The 18,749-nt window shown below is 51.3% G+C and overlaps 6 protein-coding genes across 6 annotated transcripts; 4 read left to right on the forward strand and 2 right to left on the reverse strand.

Moving 5' to 3' along the window:
• Positions 1-349: 349 nt before the first annotated feature.
• ALTATR162_LOCUS7247 (uncharacterized protein) lies at positions 350-847 on the reverse strand (the record flags this gene model as incomplete). Its single annotated transcript, XM_043314875.1, has 2 exons — positions 350-532; positions 596-847. 2 exons carry the CDS (start codon positions 845-847, stop codon positions 350-352), a joined length of 435 nt encoding a protein of 144 aa, XP_043170810.1.
• Positions 848-2,358: 1,511 nt separating this feature from the next.
• Positions 2,359-5,940, reverse strand: ALTATR162_LOCUS7248 (uncharacterized protein; the record flags this gene model as incomplete). Its single annotated transcript, XM_043314876.1, has 1 exon — positions 2,359-5,940. One exon carries the CDS (start codon positions 5,938-5,940, stop codon positions 2,359-2,361), a length of 3,582 nt encoding a protein of 1,193 aa, XP_043170811.1.
• A 1,425-nt stretch (positions 5,941-7,365) lies between these two features.
• Positions 7,366-9,107, forward strand: ALTATR162_LOCUS7249 (uncharacterized protein; the record flags this gene model as incomplete). Its single annotated transcript, XM_043314877.1, has 2 exons — positions 7,366-8,886; positions 9,006-9,107. 2 exons carry the CDS (start codon positions 7,366-7,368, stop codon positions 9,105-9,107), a joined length of 1,623 nt encoding a protein of 540 aa, XP_043170812.1.
• A 2,528-nt stretch (positions 9,108-11,635) lies between these two features.
• Positions 11,636-12,998, forward strand: ALTATR162_LOCUS7250 (uncharacterized protein; the record flags this gene model as incomplete). The annotated part of the gene is made up of 7 exons (XM_043314878.1): positions 11,636-11,670; positions 11,701-11,751; positions 11,799-12,045; positions 12,101-12,138; positions 12,186-12,287; positions 12,338-12,587; positions 12,651-12,998. 7 exons carry the CDS (start codon positions 11,636-11,638, stop codon positions 12,996-12,998), a joined length of 1,071 nt encoding a protein of 356 aa, XP_043170813.1.
• A 1,750-nt stretch (positions 12,999-14,748) lies between these two features.
• On the forward strand, positions 14,749-16,245 carry ALTATR162_LOCUS7251 (uncharacterized protein; the record flags this gene model as incomplete). The annotated part of the gene is made up of 7 exons (XM_043314879.1): positions 14,749-15,037; positions 15,086-15,173; positions 15,224-15,528; positions 15,612-15,715; positions 15,768-15,807; positions 15,896-16,103; positions 16,155-16,245. 7 exons carry the CDS (start codon positions 14,749-14,751, stop codon positions 16,243-16,245), a joined length of 1,125 nt encoding a protein of 374 aa, XP_043170814.1.
• Positions 16,246-16,788: 543 nt separating this feature from the next.
• ALTATR162_LOCUS7252 (uncharacterized protein) lies at positions 16,789-18,482 on the forward strand (the record flags this gene model as incomplete). The annotated part of the gene is made up of 3 exons (XM_043314880.1): positions 16,789-16,805; positions 16,870-17,089; positions 17,145-18,482. 3 exons carry the CDS (start codon positions 16,789-16,791, stop codon positions 18,480-18,482), a joined length of 1,575 nt encoding a protein of 524 aa, XP_043170815.1.
• Positions 18,483-18,749: the final 267 nt, after the last annotated feature.

Consider the following 18,749-nt stretch of genomic DNA (forward strand, 5'->3'; position numbering starts at 1 on the left):
TGGTATGGGAGAGGCTTGTCGATGATCGAATTGCACCAAGTGATAAATAGCAGAGTATGGGGAGTGAGGTAGCGATATATAGATACGAAGTTCCTGGGTTGGTATGATAGGACAGACTGTATTGCGCCCTGTCTGGGGCTACATGAGCGAATCATCTGCTCTGTAGGGCGAGACCGCATTTCTAATCGATCATGCCCGTTTTGTCAGCATTTTGTACAAGCCGTACATCAGGAGCTGCACAACAGCAAAACCTTGCCTTGTCGACATACACATCAGATCATCTCATGTTCGGTGACTATTAACCTTACATTGTCTCCTCCTTACGTTATCTGCGCCAAGCACAACCCCTTCAATAGTTCTTCCCATCACCAGGCTTGCGCTTCAAGTCCTCAAGCTCCACACCTTGCAACATGCGCACATTGACGCAAGTCATCCCAGGAAAGAAATCAGGGCCTTTGGAGCGGACCATACAGGATACGCCGCAAGTGCCGCAGAAGTAATGATTCATCCTCTTAAAGCCGAACGAGTAAGACTGTGTATTAGTGTCAGTGCACCTAAGCCTTCTAAGAGCTCACTTCACTCATATCAAGCTTACTTTGAACTGTTCAATGCTGCCCTCGGTGAAAACAACGAGTTCGTTAGGCACGTAAATGAACAGATAGCCGTTGCATACACAGATGCTACAGTTACACTCCATTACAACCGCATTTGGGTCATCAAGTGGAGGTGAAGCAGCCACAGAGTATCTGAAAGCGCCGCAGTGGCATGATGCGTCGTAGGTTTTCTTTGGAGCGTCGGCCGATGGGGCGGTGGGGAGCGCAATGTCGGGTTCGGCAGTGTCTGACATACTTTGCTATTGTATATTCTTCTTCTTGTGAAGGATCGGCGCAATTTTTGGTCAAATACGATGTAAGAGCTTGCAGATAGCGGGAGAGATGTAAGATTGGAGGGTGTTTGGACTTCTTAATATCAATAGCTGCTGCCTAAAGTATCGTACTACGTCCTACGCCCAAGCTACTATTCCTTCCTTTTGCGAAATTGTTCCAATGATCGACCCATAGTCTCGTTGCCGTGTCATGTAAGGCGTCCTGCTGCTACCGCGAATCGGGTGTGTTGACACACGCTACCGTGACGCGAGTGGTATGCGAAGTCAGCTGAGAGGTGCAGCTGAGAAATGCCACTCGCTGGCTCGGTAACATGCATGCCTGAATTACAGCTTCTGCGATTCTCGTATCAACTACCAATTGCGGGCAGGGTTACATACCCGTATCATGAGGTGTATGGAAGAGCGCATCTCTTCTCGTCTATTTCTTGCCAAATATCCGCTTCTCCAAGTTCGCGTTACCTCTCAACTTTATTAGCAACATCAAGTTACGCGTAGATAACAAGGTCTTCCAAGTAATGCAGCGCTTCCAGCATTTCTTCCTGGACAGCCTTCGGTCCATTGGATAATATCCGACACGATGTTGGATGTGGGTGACGGGTATTGATGTAAGGATTCAATAAAAGAGCGAGATGATCTCACAATGTGCCATGATGTCAAAGTTTAGGATGTACTTCGCTATGCAGACGTGTACCAAGTAGTCGGCATTAGGGTATCTTTAATTGTGCCTTGACTCTGCATAATCATGTTATATAATGGCTATAAACTGTACATCCAATGGGCTCAAGCTTGTGCTGAGTAAACAACACACCGGAAGTCGATCCTTTGTCCAACCCAAACGAAGGCTAGCGAATGTGGCGAGAGACTGAAGCTCAAGTCCGATAACATCCAAGCACAGTCCGGTCAAGACCGTTTCTACATTGCGGGTCTAATGGACGACGGGAGTAACCAACGCAGTTTATGATTAATGAGGACGAGAACGAGTGAAGCACGTGTACTTATCCTGGTATGATATGTGTAAGTATATGGCAAAATGGGACACTCTGCCTAGTAAGGGGAAGCGCACTCGAGTTTCTTCGATAGTTCAGCATACAGGACAACGACAAGCACCGACTTACCTTGTTACAACGATCAAGGGCTAGGGAAGATGGGATAACTTCACGGAAACCTAAAGGTGATCAGCGTGTAAAGTGGGTACAGATTATCTTTTTGTTACCATAAGAGGTCCTAACTGAAGTGGCCTGGTGGCGGCGACTCACGCTTCCTGATCTCAGCGTACTGTAACGCCGCATACTCCGATCCAACCATACTGTGATGTACATAATAAGCTAGATAAGGCCACGCTCCAAAGAGATTGGCTTACCACTGCTCAAACTATAACCAATTTCCAGTTCGCTGAAGACAAGAAAGTGCAACAAATCCCCGGATAGTGGCCCCGGAGAAGAAAGCAAAGAAAGGTACTGGGGATCTTACGTTTAGATGAAAATATCCAGCTCGTGTCTCCTGACCTCATCCTCCTCAAAAGTTGGGTAAGCTGGAACCATGGCATCGGCGTTCTGAACGTAGGCATCATTGTAGATACGCCAGTAGGGTTGTCGCACTTTGCGGGCTGGGTGGAAGAGACCGGCCCAGACATAATTCATAACGAGTGGGGTACCTATGGCATTGCGGACACCCTCAATAGCCTCGATGATGCGGTCAATGACGTGAGGACTGGTTTCGAACAAATTTGGCCAAAGAAGATTGAGCAGGTGAATCATTGCATCTTCACAATCGAGACCGACACAGCCAAGAGCAACATGCTTGACTACCGAGGCAGCAGTCTGTCGATGCACTTGGTCTCGATCGATGAGGGCATCCTCTAGAAGTGGTGTGATGGCATAGACGTAGTCCTTCGCCATCTCGCCAATGTACTCAAACATGAAGGATAACGATTTAAGCACACCGTTCTGTACATTGAGCTCCGGTACGCGATATTCGTTCATAAGAGCCGGGAGGACTGTGAAGGGTGCACAAGTCTCAGCAACGATACCAATAGCGACAGCGGTACAGACACGAGACTGACGCTCCTGAACTCGAAGGTTGCCAAGAAGGGTAGCCAATACATCCTGAGGACCGATAGCTTTGGCGATGTAACCGAAAGTGTTGTTGGCAGCACGACGGATACCCTTCTTGTGAGCCTTGAGCATATCTAGGAGTTCGAAGCAGATTCGCATCCATTCGCGAGGGTTGACATAGTTTGCGCCTCGATCAGCAATACGTCCTACCAAATCGATTGTGTTCTCTTGTACCTTCTCGTGTCGGTTGCGAAGAATGGGTGTAAGGCGGGGCAATAAATCTTTGATGGGCGGTTGCATGGCGTGAAGACCAACGACTGTGACGATAGCGCGAAGAGCACCAAGGATGGAACCAAGAACCTCAGGGTACTCTTCACCAAGGTATTCGTATAGTGCCTGCGCAAGTTTGATGAGCTGTGGGTCCTCGTCACACTTTTGCATTACGAAGGTGATTCGGGAGATGAGGTCTGCTGCTTGTTGGCGGACCGTGGCTGACTTGTTGTTGAGCCTGGCAAGAACCGTCGCAACGATCTGAGGAAGATATGTCTTAGTACGCTCACCCAGTGCGTTGACAACTGTAGCAAAACCGTCAATGACAATAGGGTCCTCAATGGTCTGGTCCTGGAAAGCAACAAGCACACCGTCGATGAGCTGTTCTTCCAAACGCTGATCGACGTCATGGGCTCCTAGGGTGCTGATGACCTTGTCAACAGTCTCGACCGTCATCTTGCGGTATGCTTCGTTCTCATCCTTCATGTTGTTGACAATGCGGCCAACTATCTCAGCGACACCGGCCTTCTGCGCTAAGTCTACGGTAGTGTCGACTACCTGTCGGTAGTTGCGTTTGTCGAGAGCCATACGGCGCACCCAGAAATGCTTGAAGAACTCAGGCAGAACGTTGTCCTTGAGGTAGACTGGAGTCACTCCTGCAGTGTTTGAACACTGGGAAACGACCTTGAGCACAACCTTCTTCATCTCTTCATCGGGCGATTGAAACTCGCGAATGACAATCTCCATAATTTGACTTGTGTAGTAGTTAGAGTACTCCTCGTCCATGAGCGGGATAACATAACCGACAGCCTTCAGGAAGGATGCAAGAGCCTTGCCACGCTGGCGACGGGCTCCGGTCCAGAGAGGATTCAAGATGTCGTCAAAGGACTCGATACCGTAGGGGCTCGCAGCTTCAGCCAGGGCTGCAAGGGCAAGAGCTGTGACCATGCGAACCTTTGGCTGTTCGTCGTTCAGGTTCTCGCCGATGCACTCCACAAGTCCCTTGAGATGAGGAAGAATAGCACAACCCATCAAGATAGGAATCTGCTGAACAATCTTCACACCAGTATGACGCGCGTGCCATGACTTCTTGGATCGACATACAGCTCGGAGGAAGGGGAGAAGGGCGGGAATACCGAGGGCAGATGCGACGACGGCGAAGGCTCGAGCGGTAGTGTTTCGGACGTATTCATCTTGGTGGTCTAAATCGGGACGCATTGTACTGATCATGTGAGCGAGACCAGCGGCCTTTGCAAGGTTGGAAATAATCTCTCGACCTTCGACACGTGCATAATAATCCTGGTCGATAAGGAGAGGCTCAATAACAACGAGGATCTTGTGAACGTAGGGCCGAACGAGATCATCGAGCTTGTAGAGAACACGATCGATGACTTTGACGAGCAAATGTCGCTCCTGATCCTCCAGCGTGCGCTCCATCAGAAGTGGCAGGATCTGATTGAAGAGGGCCCCGGCACCGAACTGCCGGGCGTTGTCTGTAAGTTGTCGAAGCGCGGTCTTTCGCATGGGCGGTGTTCCGTTCTTGACCTTGAGCAACAATCGCATGATCTTGCGCTCTTTCAATTCCTCCACGGTCATGTCGTTCTCGTCCGCACCATCTGTGAGCTTTCCAAAGTATTTCATGTCCTCGTTCTTGAAGAACTGCAGATCACCAACACCAGGAATCTCTGTGGGCAGCTGCTTGCCCATGGCAGCCAAGCTGTTATCTGCTTCCGGGATCAAGAAACCCTGATATCCCGTAGGAAGTACTGGCATGCCCACTGGTCGCCGCACTGGCTCGTACCCCGGAGGTGCCTCGAGGACCTTGTAACCTTCAGCTTCGCCAGGAAGCATCATGTCGAGCTGCTCGTCAGACAAGGGAGCGTTGCGGTTCGAGATGTCGGTACCGAATGCGAATGTCTGCGCGACGGGGCGGGCGCCGTTGGTAGCGGGAGCGGGTGTTGCAGCGCTGGCAGGGGCGACAGCAGTAGTATCCCAACGTGATCGGGTTGGTTGAGCAGCCTCCGCCTTCTCGTCTTCAGGTGCTGGTGACCATCGTGATCGTTTCTTAGGCTCCGACTCAACCTTGACGTCTTCGGCCTCTTCTTTGATCGCAGGGGTTTCAGCGTCGCCAGCCTCGTCCCACCGTCTCCTCTTGCGAGTCTTCTTCATAGGTGGAGTCTTGTCGCCATCGACAGGAGTGGACTCATCGTCCTTGAGCGTGGGCTTATGGTCGAGTACCTCGTTTCCCCCTGACCTCTCCTTCTCCTCAATTAACTTCTTTACACGCGCCTCTTCGCGCTCAAACTCCCGTTGCTTCATCACGTCCTTGTACGACTGGCCGGCGTCTTCGCCATCTTTTGCAAATGGGTCAGCTCGCGACGGAGAGAGCGCGCGGTCGAATCGTCGTCGTTGGTAGTCCGTCTCGCGCGATGCGATCTGGGCCTGCTTCTCGCGACTGTCGAGGATATCCGCCTCTCCCGCATCGCCGTGCGCGAATTCGTTCATCATCTCCTTGGATGCCGTGTACTGTCCGACAAGGCTCCGACCATTCAGTTGGACGTCCTCCATGTCGTTGTCGTCATCAGCAACGGCGATGGAGCTGACGTAGTCGCCATTGTTTCCGCCATAGAGCTCCTTATCGAGGGGCTCGTTGAGCGACTGCTTGTTGTTCGACGTGTCCCCGTTGGCGGCACCGTTGGCCCTAGAGTTTCCTGCGCGCGGCCCGGCCATGTTTGCAGCAGGTTGTGACGGTTGAGTTGGGGTTGGTGTGATTGAGGCGATGGCAACCTGTGAGCTTCTCCAAAGTTTCGCGATGCCATCCTTGGCGGTGGCCGCATTGGTGCTAGCGCGCCTGGATTAGTCACCCGCTCCCCCCTTCCTTCTTGAAACTGATGGCTTAGACTCGTCTCAATAGGCGTGCAAAAGGTACCCAGGCTGCATCACTCCACTACAAGGCTCACAGACATGACTTCATTGATACCCGCCACACCCAAGCCAAGCGGCGTAACCATCCTTCTCAGTGTGCCTACGACTGGTACCCTAGTCCGCCTCGCAATATATCGAAACGCGGCACAGCCATATACCAACGGGCGAACGTAGGCCATTTAGCTTTACCCGTCCACCCGCACCAGTTCATAGATGATGCATTGTCCTCGGGTTCTACGCAAAGTGAAGTACCAGCTTACTTGACAACTACAGATGCAACGGCCTGCAAAAATGCGGAGCCGACGCGTTGCTTCTTCTGATCGTCCCGAAAGTCATCGCCGTATGCCGCATGATCTTCGAAGGCGCAAGACAAGGTTGGTCTGCTCAGCCTTGACTTCTGTCGCCCTGGTGGCGCCTCGCCTGCATGCGCGTCTCTTCTACGTTGGGTAGCACACGGAGTGGCTACTCCCTGCCAAAATAATTCCAAGAAGCCGAGGAGCTCTAGGTCTTCTGTTGTCTCGAGCACCAGAGGCAACGGACCCACTTGAGGAACTAAATCGAAGCACTGGCACAACAGCGAGCACTGTTCGTCAGTAGATTATGTGGCTCGCTGATCTTCTTCGTTACCTGACATTGCGCCAGCCATCACGAGATGTTCACACCGCCAGTGCGAATTATGCTTCGTCATCATCAAACTTCGTACCTTGACGTCGACGTGATTGCAATCGTTGCAAGAGAGTTTCTTCGTGGCCACAAGCGTCGCGGCATCTCGTGGGTTATCCGCAGAAGCCCACCAAGACCTGCTACTGGTTCTAAAAATACGTCTCACCCAGCGGGGACTTCCCAAAACCGCCGAACTATCATGACTGCAGGCCTCGCAATACGGGGCCTAGCAACGAATAATCGAAGGCGCAGTGTTGCGCGAGCCAAGCTAACGGTGATTTACGCAGCTCCGGGCTTTCTGCGCAAGGGCTTGAAACGGGCAGATCGGTTCTGTGCTGCTGCCAGCCACACAGTAAAGTCGTACCGTGCCGGGGTCCGTGGTAGTGGTAGGGTCGCGGCATGTTGCTGATAATGGAGGGACGCTGTCCCACGTCGTTACGAGGGGTTGATCCTGCCTCTTGATTTATTGTGTTGCTCGTGCCCACTGTTTCGTTTTCCCCAACCACGTTTGTTGTCGTTGGTATTTCTTCAGGCCTCCCTCGTTTCGGCTGAACGGCCTCATAGAAAATGGCGGCTGTGGCGCAGAGTCATGTCCAAGATGACGTACATCCACTTTTGAGGCATCCACGGCCGATTAAGAGGGATTCTGCAAAAGCGCAACACATGCTTGGCTTGATCGCGGACTCTGAAGAAGCTTTACGAAATTTACAACGGGAGAAGTCCGTAACAACGCGATGGCTAGAACGACCGATGTACGAGCATTTGGAGGTCTCCGATGTCGAACAAGAAAGGGACCAGCACCCCGAGGTGACAAAAGAGCAGAAGAGAGAGGCCGAAGAGAAGAAGCCACCGATCGTTGAGGAGAAGCCGGAGGTCATCGAAGAGGAACCAAAGGAAGATAGTGACTCTGATCTGTTGGACAAATGGACGAACCCGGATCGTCCGACTTCATCTTTCAATCCCGAAACAACATTGAGGAAGCTCCCGGAAAGAACGCCAAACACCAAACTCGACACATCCTTTGTCAAGCGACGACCACTACCACTCACACGACCGGTATCATATAACCCGCAACACCTGCTATCGCCCGAATGGATTGCTTCGCCGTCCACGATGAGCCCCAACACACCGGGCCAACGCCCTATGTCGTCGTCTCTTGATAGTCCGGAGAAGCCAAGGAGTAGCATCTCTTCACGGGGCAGTTGCGAATGTGAGAGGCCACAAGTACACCCTTCGCAGTGGACATATCCTCCGATGAACGACGCGAAGGTCTCACAAACGCAACGTCCCATCTCATACCATCCTCAGAGTTTCACTGCGTTGGACAGTCCACCAATGCAGTCACGGCCACGGCCTACGTCCTTCGCAACCTACCACCAACGAAATCGCTCGGGCGCTAAGATTGCCTCCTCGCGAGGGCTACGAAATAACAGCTATCCAATGAACTCCTCCCGGCTAACGTCAGGGAGTGTACCCAAAGCTGTCTTAGGAGAGAATATTGAAAACGATATGGTTTATCAGCAATATGGAGACGACGAAGTCGGCCCACCTACCCCTGTGACATCTTCGAAACTTGCGTTTTCCCCACCACCAGTGTTTTCGGCCACACCAGCAACGCCCATACAATCCACGTTGGATGCTTTCGAGGCCATCGAAGAGAAAAGTAAGCCCGAAAAGAAGACCAAGCACAGATGGTCGACAATACCTCAGGCCTTGAAAAACTTTGGGGCCAGAAGAAGAGACTCATCGGCCACACACGAGCAACCGAAGTTTACAACCGTAGTCGAAGACCTACGGAGAATGAACCTGACGCAAGAAAACCTGCACGTCTACGAAGCCGAAGTCAGTCAAGATTCAGCAGCAGCCAAACGCCTATCAACCGTCGATCTCATCCCAACACCGACCTACTCTCCCTTGGACATGAGCGTCAAATCTGCCCAACTCGAAGCACCCCTTCCAGCGCCCTTCGCCCCCTGGGCCGGCGGCCCCCCAAGTCCTGCCGCCTCCGCAGACCGACGCCGCAGCAGCGGAAACTCGTTATCGCCAACCACGATGCTCTCCCGGCTATCCGTCGAAAACGTCCCACAAGTACGTCCAGTCTCAATGCAATCACGCCCTGTGTCGATGCAATCACGCCCTGTGTCGATGCAATCACGCCCTGTGTCGATGCAATCACGCCCTGTGTCGATGCAATCACAGCGCAGCAGTATAATCGCCTTACCCTCTCCGAATATGAGCTGCACAGCCCAACAGCAATATCAGCGCCCTACCTTCGACATCTCCGGGAGTCCTCGAGCGGGAACACCTAGTTCCAGACGCAACACACCAGCCGTTGAGCGCACGTGTATTATGTGCAAGACGGCAAGACCTGTATGGGAGTTTAGTGAGCGCAGGATCACGGCAAACTGTTGGCATGAACCTGCTACTTGTGTTGGATGTCTACAGTCGTGGGTTAGACAGTGTGCAAGTATGCATGGACTTGATGGATGTACGTGTCCTGAGTGTGGAGAGATCATGGCCAGAGAGGACGTCGGTGCTTGGGGAGAGGTGTCACCGCTTTGATTGGTGGAAGTGTCTTCTCTATCTTCATTGTGGACTCGATGATTATATTTGCTTGTATATATGTGTATTTAAGCCGGTTGGCGGCTTCTTCATTCTCTTCAAAGAGCGCAGTATTTTAGCTTTCGTCCCCTGCCGGTCTATCTGTATTAGCATAATATTTAAACATAGTTTACCGCAAAGTACCCTTCCTTTCCACCATTATACTCTTCTACCCCTTCTAACGCTGATCATCACGCCTAGTCTTCTCGTTTCGATAAATGAGCACATGCTTGATGTGACAATGAGACACTGCATATGTTGTAACGTATTGTTCATAGAACGGAAAAGATAAACAATACTCGATGTAGTCATATAGATAAGCTCATAAGAAGTAGCTATATTGAAAAAGCCCAGTAAAATACCAAGAAGAATAGAAGAGACCTTTTCAAGCCAATGCGCTATGTAAGAAGTACCATGTGGTACCAACTCAACACTCCGAGGTTTCTGAATACCCTCACTGGATGGTAGCCGTTGCAGCAGTCCAGGGAGTGTCGCGTGTAGGATCAAGTGTTGTGCCAACACAGTCGGTCAAGAACTTGTGCCAACCGTCTGCGGTACCTGCGACAAGACCATCTCGAACGTCTGCACTGCACTGAGTGGTAACGAACCAGGCCGCGGAGCCAAAACTCTTTTCATCGTCGCTGTTGACAAGAGCAAGTACTGCGTCCAGAGCAGCGGTTCCTCCTGCAGCCTTTGCTTGTGTGACGGCGTCTGCGCCAGCAATAGCGGTAGCGTACTTCTCAACGAACGGTGGCATTGCCATCACTAAACGCATGTAAAGTCAGTTCATGTATCACGTATGATCCACCTAGTAATTTGACTTACTCCTTGTGCCTTGACCAGGACGGCCTGGGAAATGGTTCTTCTTGTACTTGAAGTCACCGCTCTCGAAGATCTCATAAGCGACTATGGCAGCCTTCTCGCCCTTGGAGGTGATCTTGTAGGTGTCGAAAGCCTTGTTGAGAGCGGTGGCGGCTTGTGTTGCATCGGCGCATTCATCGGGGAATGACGCACCAGCGCAGGACTGGGTGGCAGGCGAGATGGCGATCAAGTTGGCTGCGGTCAGCCCTGTTGCATCGGTCTCAGGGACATCGTCGGGGCAGTCAGGGATAGGTGCTGCCAAGGCGCAGAGTGCAAAGGCACTCGCAAAAAGCATGCTCTTCTTGAAACCCATGTTATTCGTAGGTTGGTGGACGGAATAAGTCTAATACTCTCGTGTAGAAGTTGTTCGATAAGGTTGAGAAAAGGTGTTGAGGTCTTGGAGAATAATTCTAGTACGAGGTGGCGTTCTGAAGTACTAAGTAATACTCGAAAATTCTTGAATGCGGATGTTGTATTGAAGTGAACGGCGGGAGATAGTATCTTATAAATGAGTGACGTTGAATTGAATCTGATTCAGCCCAGCAGAAACAGGTGATCTAAATAAGGGATTGAGCGACCGTGACGAGGCAGTGTAGTGAAGGAAGGGGAAAGGTCAAGATATACGCGGTGCGCCTTAGGGCCTCCCTCCGAACAGCTCGTCAGCATGATAGTCAGGAACCCGTCCTACCGTGACCCCAGATCAACGAGAAGTCACTGCCAATCATTACTTCTCGAGGTGACAGGCAATGCGCGTGAATACATGTTGTGCGACTGTGATTGGATGTGCGTCAATGACCGGCCGGGGGTGTTTCGAAACGTGAAACGAGCGAGGTCAAGCTTTTGCCAACACTGGCCGACAGGAGTTAAAACGGCTTCTAGCACCACTACAACAAGATTGTAAGGTAAATGCTGTGGCACAAGGCATCCGACGAATAGTTAAGCGATCTCTTGTGGTTGGCCGAGGGTGAGAGAATATGGTCGCATGCTTGTGCTCTTGTGTCAGGTAGCTTTCAGCCGCAGCTGCCCCACTCGAAAAGCCGTCAGCAAAGGGGACAGTTGCGCCGCTTCAGCGCTTAGTCTATAGGGAGCTGAGCTTCCCCCCAACCCTTCAGGTATGTCTCTCTAAGGCCCGCGGCTATTCTCCCGCATTTCAACAGCTGCAAGTGCCGCTACCACGGACTTTGAAGACTAACTCCGGTCCCGCCCGCTACATTTGCAATGATTGACATCATTGGTGTTGATCCGCCACCACCACGGGCTTGCCCCACCAAGTTGCTTGCCCATGTCCTGCCCCTCATTACGCTCTGTTCCAGCGATTGAAATCTTATTCAACTAAACTCTTCCCTTAACAAATTATTCGTCGTACATATTCACAATGCCTGCCGTCGAAACCAAGTTTGATCCCAAGGAGTGAGTTGCACGCCAACTATCAGGATGCAGAAGAGCTTGGCTGGTTGAGCAAATTATCACCAATCCGCAGCTCGAAGCTCTGTATCCCTATATCTATTCCATCCGAGCGTTGGCTAATGTGACTGTAGCATGCAGTTCCGTCGCCTGGGACCCGCTGGGTTGAAGGTGTCGGTCCTGTCTCTTGGTGGTTGGTTGACCTACGGAGGAACCCAAAAGGGCTCCATCGTGAAGGACTGCATGCAAGAAGCCTGGAACCACGGCATTAATTTCTTTGACACTGCAGAGGTCTACGCAGCTGGCGAGTGCGAACTTGAAATGGGAAAGGCCTTCAAGGAGCTGCAATGGCCGCGTGACGAGTACGTCTTGTCCACAAAGGTAGGATATGCCTAGCGTTATAATGCCACGAATTGGGGCTGACAGTGTTGACAAGGTTTTTTTCGGAACTCAGAGGAAGGAGCCAAACACTAGGTAAGATGAGTGCTGTGCATGCCTTTACCTAACTAACGGATGTGTAGGGGCCTGTCCAAGAAGCACATTGTCGAGGGCTTGAAGAGTTCTTTGAAGCGCCTCGATCACTCCTACGTCGACGTTGTCTTTGCTCATCGCTACGACCCTGAGTATGCAATAATCCGCACAATCTTCTGGGCATTCACTGATATTCTGTTAGCGTTGGAATGAAGGAGATTGTAGAAGCCTTCACGCAGACTATTCAGATGAACTTGGCATACTACTGGGGAACCTCCGAGTGGTCTGCGGAGCAGATCCAGGAAGCATGCGATATTGCCGAGAAGTACAACCTTATCGCCCCTATCGTCGAGCAGCCTCAGTACAACGCTTTCCACCGTGAGCGATTCGAGAAGGAATATGCTCCTTTGTACAAGAAGTACCAATACGGCACGACCATCTGGTCGCCTTTGGTAAATAACAATCCTATATAACTGCATGTGAGACATATACTGACTTTGTATACCAATCTTTAGGCGTCAGGCATGCTGACTGGCAAATACAACGACGGCATTCCTGAGGACTCCCGCTTTGCCACGAACCCCGAATTCTTCAAGAACTCAATCGAGGCGTTGAAGAGCGAAGAAGGACAAGCTAAGATCAAGAAGGTCAAGGAGCTAACCAAGATTGCGGAAAAGCTAGGAGGTACCACTACTCAACTCGCTCTTGCTTGGGCAGCCAAAAACCCGAATGTGTCTACAGTCATTCTTGGTGCGACGAAGCCCGAACAGGTCAAGGACAACTGTGGCGCAATCAAGTTGCTCGACAAGTTGACACCGGAGCTCATGGAGGAGATTGAGAAGATCCTCGACAACAAGCCTTAAGGCCCTCCGATACGGCTGCAAGGTCTGGTCAAAGCCCGCAGTTTACCCGACCAATCCAGAGCAGACTATGTAGTATAATGGAAGTTAAATCAACAGCCTCGAGTGTATCAAGTGTGGCAGGGGACCCTGATTTGCTTTCTAATTGGTTTTTAATCCCATGTGTCGAGCTAAGTGCTATAGACGCGCTATGTCGTAAGCGGTCGATTTGAAGAAATGTAGTGATTAGCTGCATCGGCAACTCTATCACTCGAAGAAGTGTGGTAGAGTACGATGCACTCGCCACAGCAGAAGATGCTTCCCGAGACTTGTCGGGATCGAGGTCCGCCAAGCGTGGTTACGGCAGGCCTATACCACCTCAGCTCTCTAGCCATGCAGCGAACGGAATACATGACACGAAAGCCATCGGGTTTTGCGTACCGACGCTTTCTTTTTGCACTGTGAAGCTGAGATATTACGTGTCGCATCGCGCCACTCCACCGTCAGCCATCTGCAAGCTCTAGACCGGACGAGGTGCAGAGCCGCAGACTCGAGCCGCTAAACACCAGCGGATCTCAAGCTGCTTCCGCGCTCTGGCTCTGATTGACCCAAAAACTGTTCGGCTCGATCTTGTGCACTGACCGCCTCATCTTCCAACCTCCAGGCCCGGAATCACGCAGATTCCAAATCGTTAGCTTGGGCTGTGTTCCCGCCGACGATCTTCCAGTGCGTAGTGCATTATTTCGTGCCTGGCTTGCTACTAAATCGCGTTGAACATCGCACTGCAAGTGTAAGAGTTATCCCTGGCACATCCTTCAGACCAGCTTGCCCTCTGCTGTGCTACACCCGACTCTGCGACGCCAAGAGCACCATCGCTTGTCTCAATTGCGTCGACCACTTGTCGCCCATTACGTCCATCTTTCCCTCATCGCCGTCTCGCTCGACTCGGAAGCACCAGGTACTGAACCTCGGCAACATTGAGAACCAGATGTAAGCCCCAAGTCTTCTTGCTCAGCCATTCTACCACAAAGACGCGTCTCACTGCGGCCTGTCTAATCGTCATTGTTGGGTGCCGACGATACAGACAGTTGTACGTTTCGGATGTGCGCAGGGGTTCAACGTCGACTTGTGGACTGACCAACCTCTAGCGTATCGCTCACTGCAATTCGACGGCTTCTCCGCCAATTCGGCGCCGAAAGAGACAACCGTTGTATCCATAGGTGTGCGTGTTGATCAATGCAGCTCACATAGCATGGCTACGACTATCAAGACCGATCCCTCCTCTGGGGACGCGAATTATCGCGAAAATAGCAGTGGTATGTAGGCTCTCTCTTGGCGTTCTCCAGTGCTTTAATCCCTCGGTGTTTTGACGTTGGATCTGTTTTGTCTCCGCTTCGCGACTCCTACACCTTGTTCTTGGCACGCGGAGACGCCCTCCACCATTGGTCCGCTCCTGTTGAAGCACTCTTGCGTCCTCTCCCCACTCCCGGAAACGTGCTGCAGAGACAAGACCAGTCTCGTCAGGGCAAGCTTTACAGGTGTCAGCATGAACGTTGCACACGTGCCTCACGGCTCGCCTGCATGCCGGACGTTGACAACGGCGCATGAACGACAAACCAGCATGGGAACTCTTGCGTGCCTCAGTCGATACAAGGCTCTGGAGACACTACATATACATGGCTGCACTACCTTCATTTCCCGTCCAAGCTTATCACACATACACGTACCTAATTTCTTTTTGTTTTCTTAATCCTCCGCATAATACCGAAACACCATGTCGCATGCTCGTTATATGTCCTGGCCCGATGCGCACGTGCTGACCATGGCGCCCATCTACTCTCCATCCGGCGCTGCCAACGAGTACCCTTCTCCTGCCGCTTCTCGTCGACCTTCCGAGTGTTTCTCAGAGATGAGTATGAGCAGCAGCAGGAGAGGTAGCTTGGCTGGATTTGCGTCGGACATGGAGAGTACAGGGCAGTGGCAATCTGTAGGCAGCGAATCCAAAAGTCCTTTGGCGCAATTTGGATTCTTCAAGAGTCTGACTGACAAAAAGACTACGAGAGGTTCGTCGACCAACGTCTCGGCTCGATTGGGTTACTAACCCTTGCAAGATGGTCAGCCACCGAAAAGAAGAGGACCTAAACCGGATAGCAAGCCTGCTTTGACACGGCGACAAGAGCTGAACCGTCAGGCACAAAGGTAAACTCAGGAATGGCACGGGCGATATCACGCACTAACTCGTCGGCAAGAACACATCGGGAAAGAAAAGAATTGTACATCAAGGCCCTCGAACAGGAGGTGATACGTCTAAAGGACACCTTTGCCGCTACATCACGGGAACGAGACGCTTTCGCAGAAGAGAACCGACGACTGAGAGAATTGCTCATGGCACATGGCATTTCCTTCGACACTTCCAGCCCGGCGAGCAACGGCATGGGCAGAGTTGATAGCTCTGCCTATGGAAGTTCTACGGGCAGTGTATCAGGCTACGGGCCAGGATCAGCATCAACTGGCTATACATCATCACCAACACGCGGATCAGGTTCTCATGATGGTATGAGCGGTCAGCCCTTGACTCTACAACAACAAGCCCAACAGACGCATCACCAACAACAGCACGGGCTTGACTATGACCAGATTGGGATAGACTTCGTTTTAACGTACGACCGATCGCCCTACCTTTCTCCTCCACCCCAGCAGTAATGCGCTTACGTCTTTTCTCTTCGTTCTGTTCGACTTCCGTACGTCATTCTTTATCTTTACAAGCTCTGTTCTGACGATTGCGTCTGACAGGCTCGAGCGACCTTGCATGGACCACATGCAGTTTTTAATGGTACGCGCCCACGACGCCGACGAGAACATTAGCGGCCATGCGCTCATGGCCACGGCACCTCCCGACGCGCATATCACGAATTGCCCAGAGGAGAAGTATCCACATCAGATGCCGGACGTCAAGATGCCGGATTTGATGAAGCTGCTCGATCTCAGCAACCGTCTGCCCCTTGATGGGGAGATTACGCCTATTATGGCCTGGGCGAAGATCCTACAAGACGAGAACATTCGGGATCTCTCCAAACAGGACATTGAGCTCATAAAAACAGAGCTTCTTGCCAAAGTCCGCTGCTACGGGTAAGTTGAAAGCAAGGTGATTGGATCAGAGTATTTACTGATGTTGTCTAGCTTTGGCGCAGTCCTCGAGGAATTCGAAGTCAGTGACGCCCTAATGACTGTTCTTGCTGGCAAATTCTCGAATGGTCCCACGCCCGCATAATGTCTAGTCAAGAGAAACGAAGTACTAGTTATGTTTTTTTCCTGATAGTATGTAATGTCATTCGCTCGATATGAATAATAATACAAGCATATCTCTTTATGATGGTTGTGCTTGGGCGTAACTATCATTACTCGTGTGTGCTGTGGATCGCTGGAGTTAAATTGGAACATCACAGAAACACTTACAGAGGCAGCAGGATTGTATTGATTGCTACGCAAATGTGTGAGCAGTTGAAGTACTGGCACCCATAAACTACAGTTAAACCCTTGAGTAGTGAAACAACCTAGCTTGAAGACGGACATGACTATACTCGGACTTTATGCAGTGCACGTGCGCAGGGTCCAGCGGGGATCGACGCATGGTCAAGCGCGACCCTGAATCTAGCATTGCTGTGAAACTACAGTTGCGACACGTCGTCTCTAGCTCTATAAAGTCTGCGCAAACATACACCCATTCGCTGTTTTAATTCTTCTGTTTCCATCGTCTTGGTGTCGCGTACAACAACACTACCTACCCCGCATCGACGTCGCCCAAGCCATCACAATGACGGAGCTCAGCGTGTAAGAAATGTCCCTGGACAAGTTGCATGTGAGACATACGCTGACTTCGTACACCGTTATCTAGGTACGATAACGATCCAACAATCTACCTTTTCACTTCACTTACCGCCGGTTCTTCCCACATCGTCACAGCTACCTCCCGAATTGAGACAATTCTGAGAGCGAACAAAATCCCATTCAAGGGAGTGGATACAGCGACAGATGAACTCGCAAAGAAGCTGTTCCAGCGGAGAGCAAGCGGGAAGAAGCTACCGTTGATAGTCAAGGAGGGATATGTCTTAGGAGTAGGTATAAAAGACAGCGCATAGCTAGGACGGAAGGTTAATATTCATCACACAGGGCATCACAGAGATCGAAGAATGGAACGAGTACGACGAGATCCGAGAAGCGCTGGGCGTCACATCAGCCTTCACCCCCTTTCCTGCGAAACCCGGACCCCCGCCTATGGCTGCGCCTGCTACAACCACCTCTTCTTTCTCATCCACGAGCGCAGCTGCGAAGAAGGAGAATGTTGTCACACCTAGTCTGGAGACAAACCTGGCGCTCCGTGAGCTGGGTGCTGAAGCTGCGAAGAAGGCCGCTTCGTTGAAGCCCATCCCAAGCAACATCAAAACTACGAACCCATTGCTGGCAGAGAAGACGAACACCCCGACCTCAGCGACGTCGAAGAAAAGCCCTACAAAAGAAGATCCTAGTGGGATTCTCTCACCGAAATCCGTCCCATTGCCCGAGACGCCGAAGCTTGCGACGCCTGCTACGCCGACCGCGACGAAAGACACAAAGGCTGCTGTCTCAACCACCAAGACGGAGGCCAAACCCGCTACATCTAGTACGACGACGAAAGACGCGAAAGCCGTTACACCGAGCACGAGCAAAGACACTAAAGCGAAAGACGCAAAGGCAAAAGACGCGAAAGCAAAGGACAGCAAGACAAAAGATACCAAAGCAAAACCCACATCCTCAAAGGACTCCAAGGCAAAGTCTACAAGGAAACCAACAGGAGGTCTCTTCGGTCTTGGAAAGGCCCCAGCAAAGTCAAAGTCGAAGTCATCAAGTAGCAAAGACACGAAGAGCAAAGATACAAAGTCGAAGGGCACAAAGGGCACAAAGGCTGCAGCGCAACCGAGTATTCCCAAGCTCTCGGATCTGCAGAAACCTGTACATGCACCTCCGTCTATGCATAAAGACGCAAAGAACCCTGCACTTAGTGCTGGCCCAATAAGTTCGACGAAAAAGGAGGAGCAGGAGGAGGAGGAGGAGGAGGAGGAGGAGGAGGATGAAGAATCAGAGGAAGAATCCGAGGAAGAATCCGAGGAGGAGAGTTCAGAGGAGGAGGATGATGCGAATGAAGTAACTACCGCGGCTAAGACCTCGGCAAAGGCAGACGCGAAAGCGCCTACGGCTACTGAGGAGAGCAGTGAAGAAGAGGAAGATAGTGACGAGGAGGAAGAAGAGAGTGAAGAGGAGGACAGCGAAGATGAGAAGAAACCGGCACCATTGGCTACAAAAGGGAAACCAGCAACACAGGCTAAGGAAGACGGAGCAGAGGAGACTTCAGAAGAGGATGATAGCGATGAAGAGGAAGAGAGTTCAGAGGAAGATGAAGAAGATGCGCCAAAGACGCAGAAACAGGGTGCTAAGGATGCCAGTAAAGCTGGTGTGAGTGTAAAGGACTAAGGTTGAGGATGTATGGATACTGGAACACGCGGCGCTGTATATAGTTTCAAGTCTAATATTGTAGTAGAAGAATATGTATAATCATGTTTGGACAATGCTGGATGTTTTGACTCAACATGATGCCTCATGAACGCCAACGCTGGATGCCGACTATGCAATACAGGGAAAACCACGTCTAATCAAGCCGTCTGCCCATCGAGAACAACCCCTTCAAAACGTATACCAACAACACTCCGTCCGCTTTACCCCATCATACTAGCAGCGTTG

The sequence above is a fragment of the Alternaria atra genome (assembly GCF_907166805.1).
Source record: "Alternaria atra isolate CS162 genome assembly, contig: 28, whole genome shotgun sequence".
Lineage (NCBI taxonomy): Eukaryota > Fungi > Ascomycota > Dothideomycetes > Pleosporales > Pleosporaceae > Alternaria > Alternaria atra.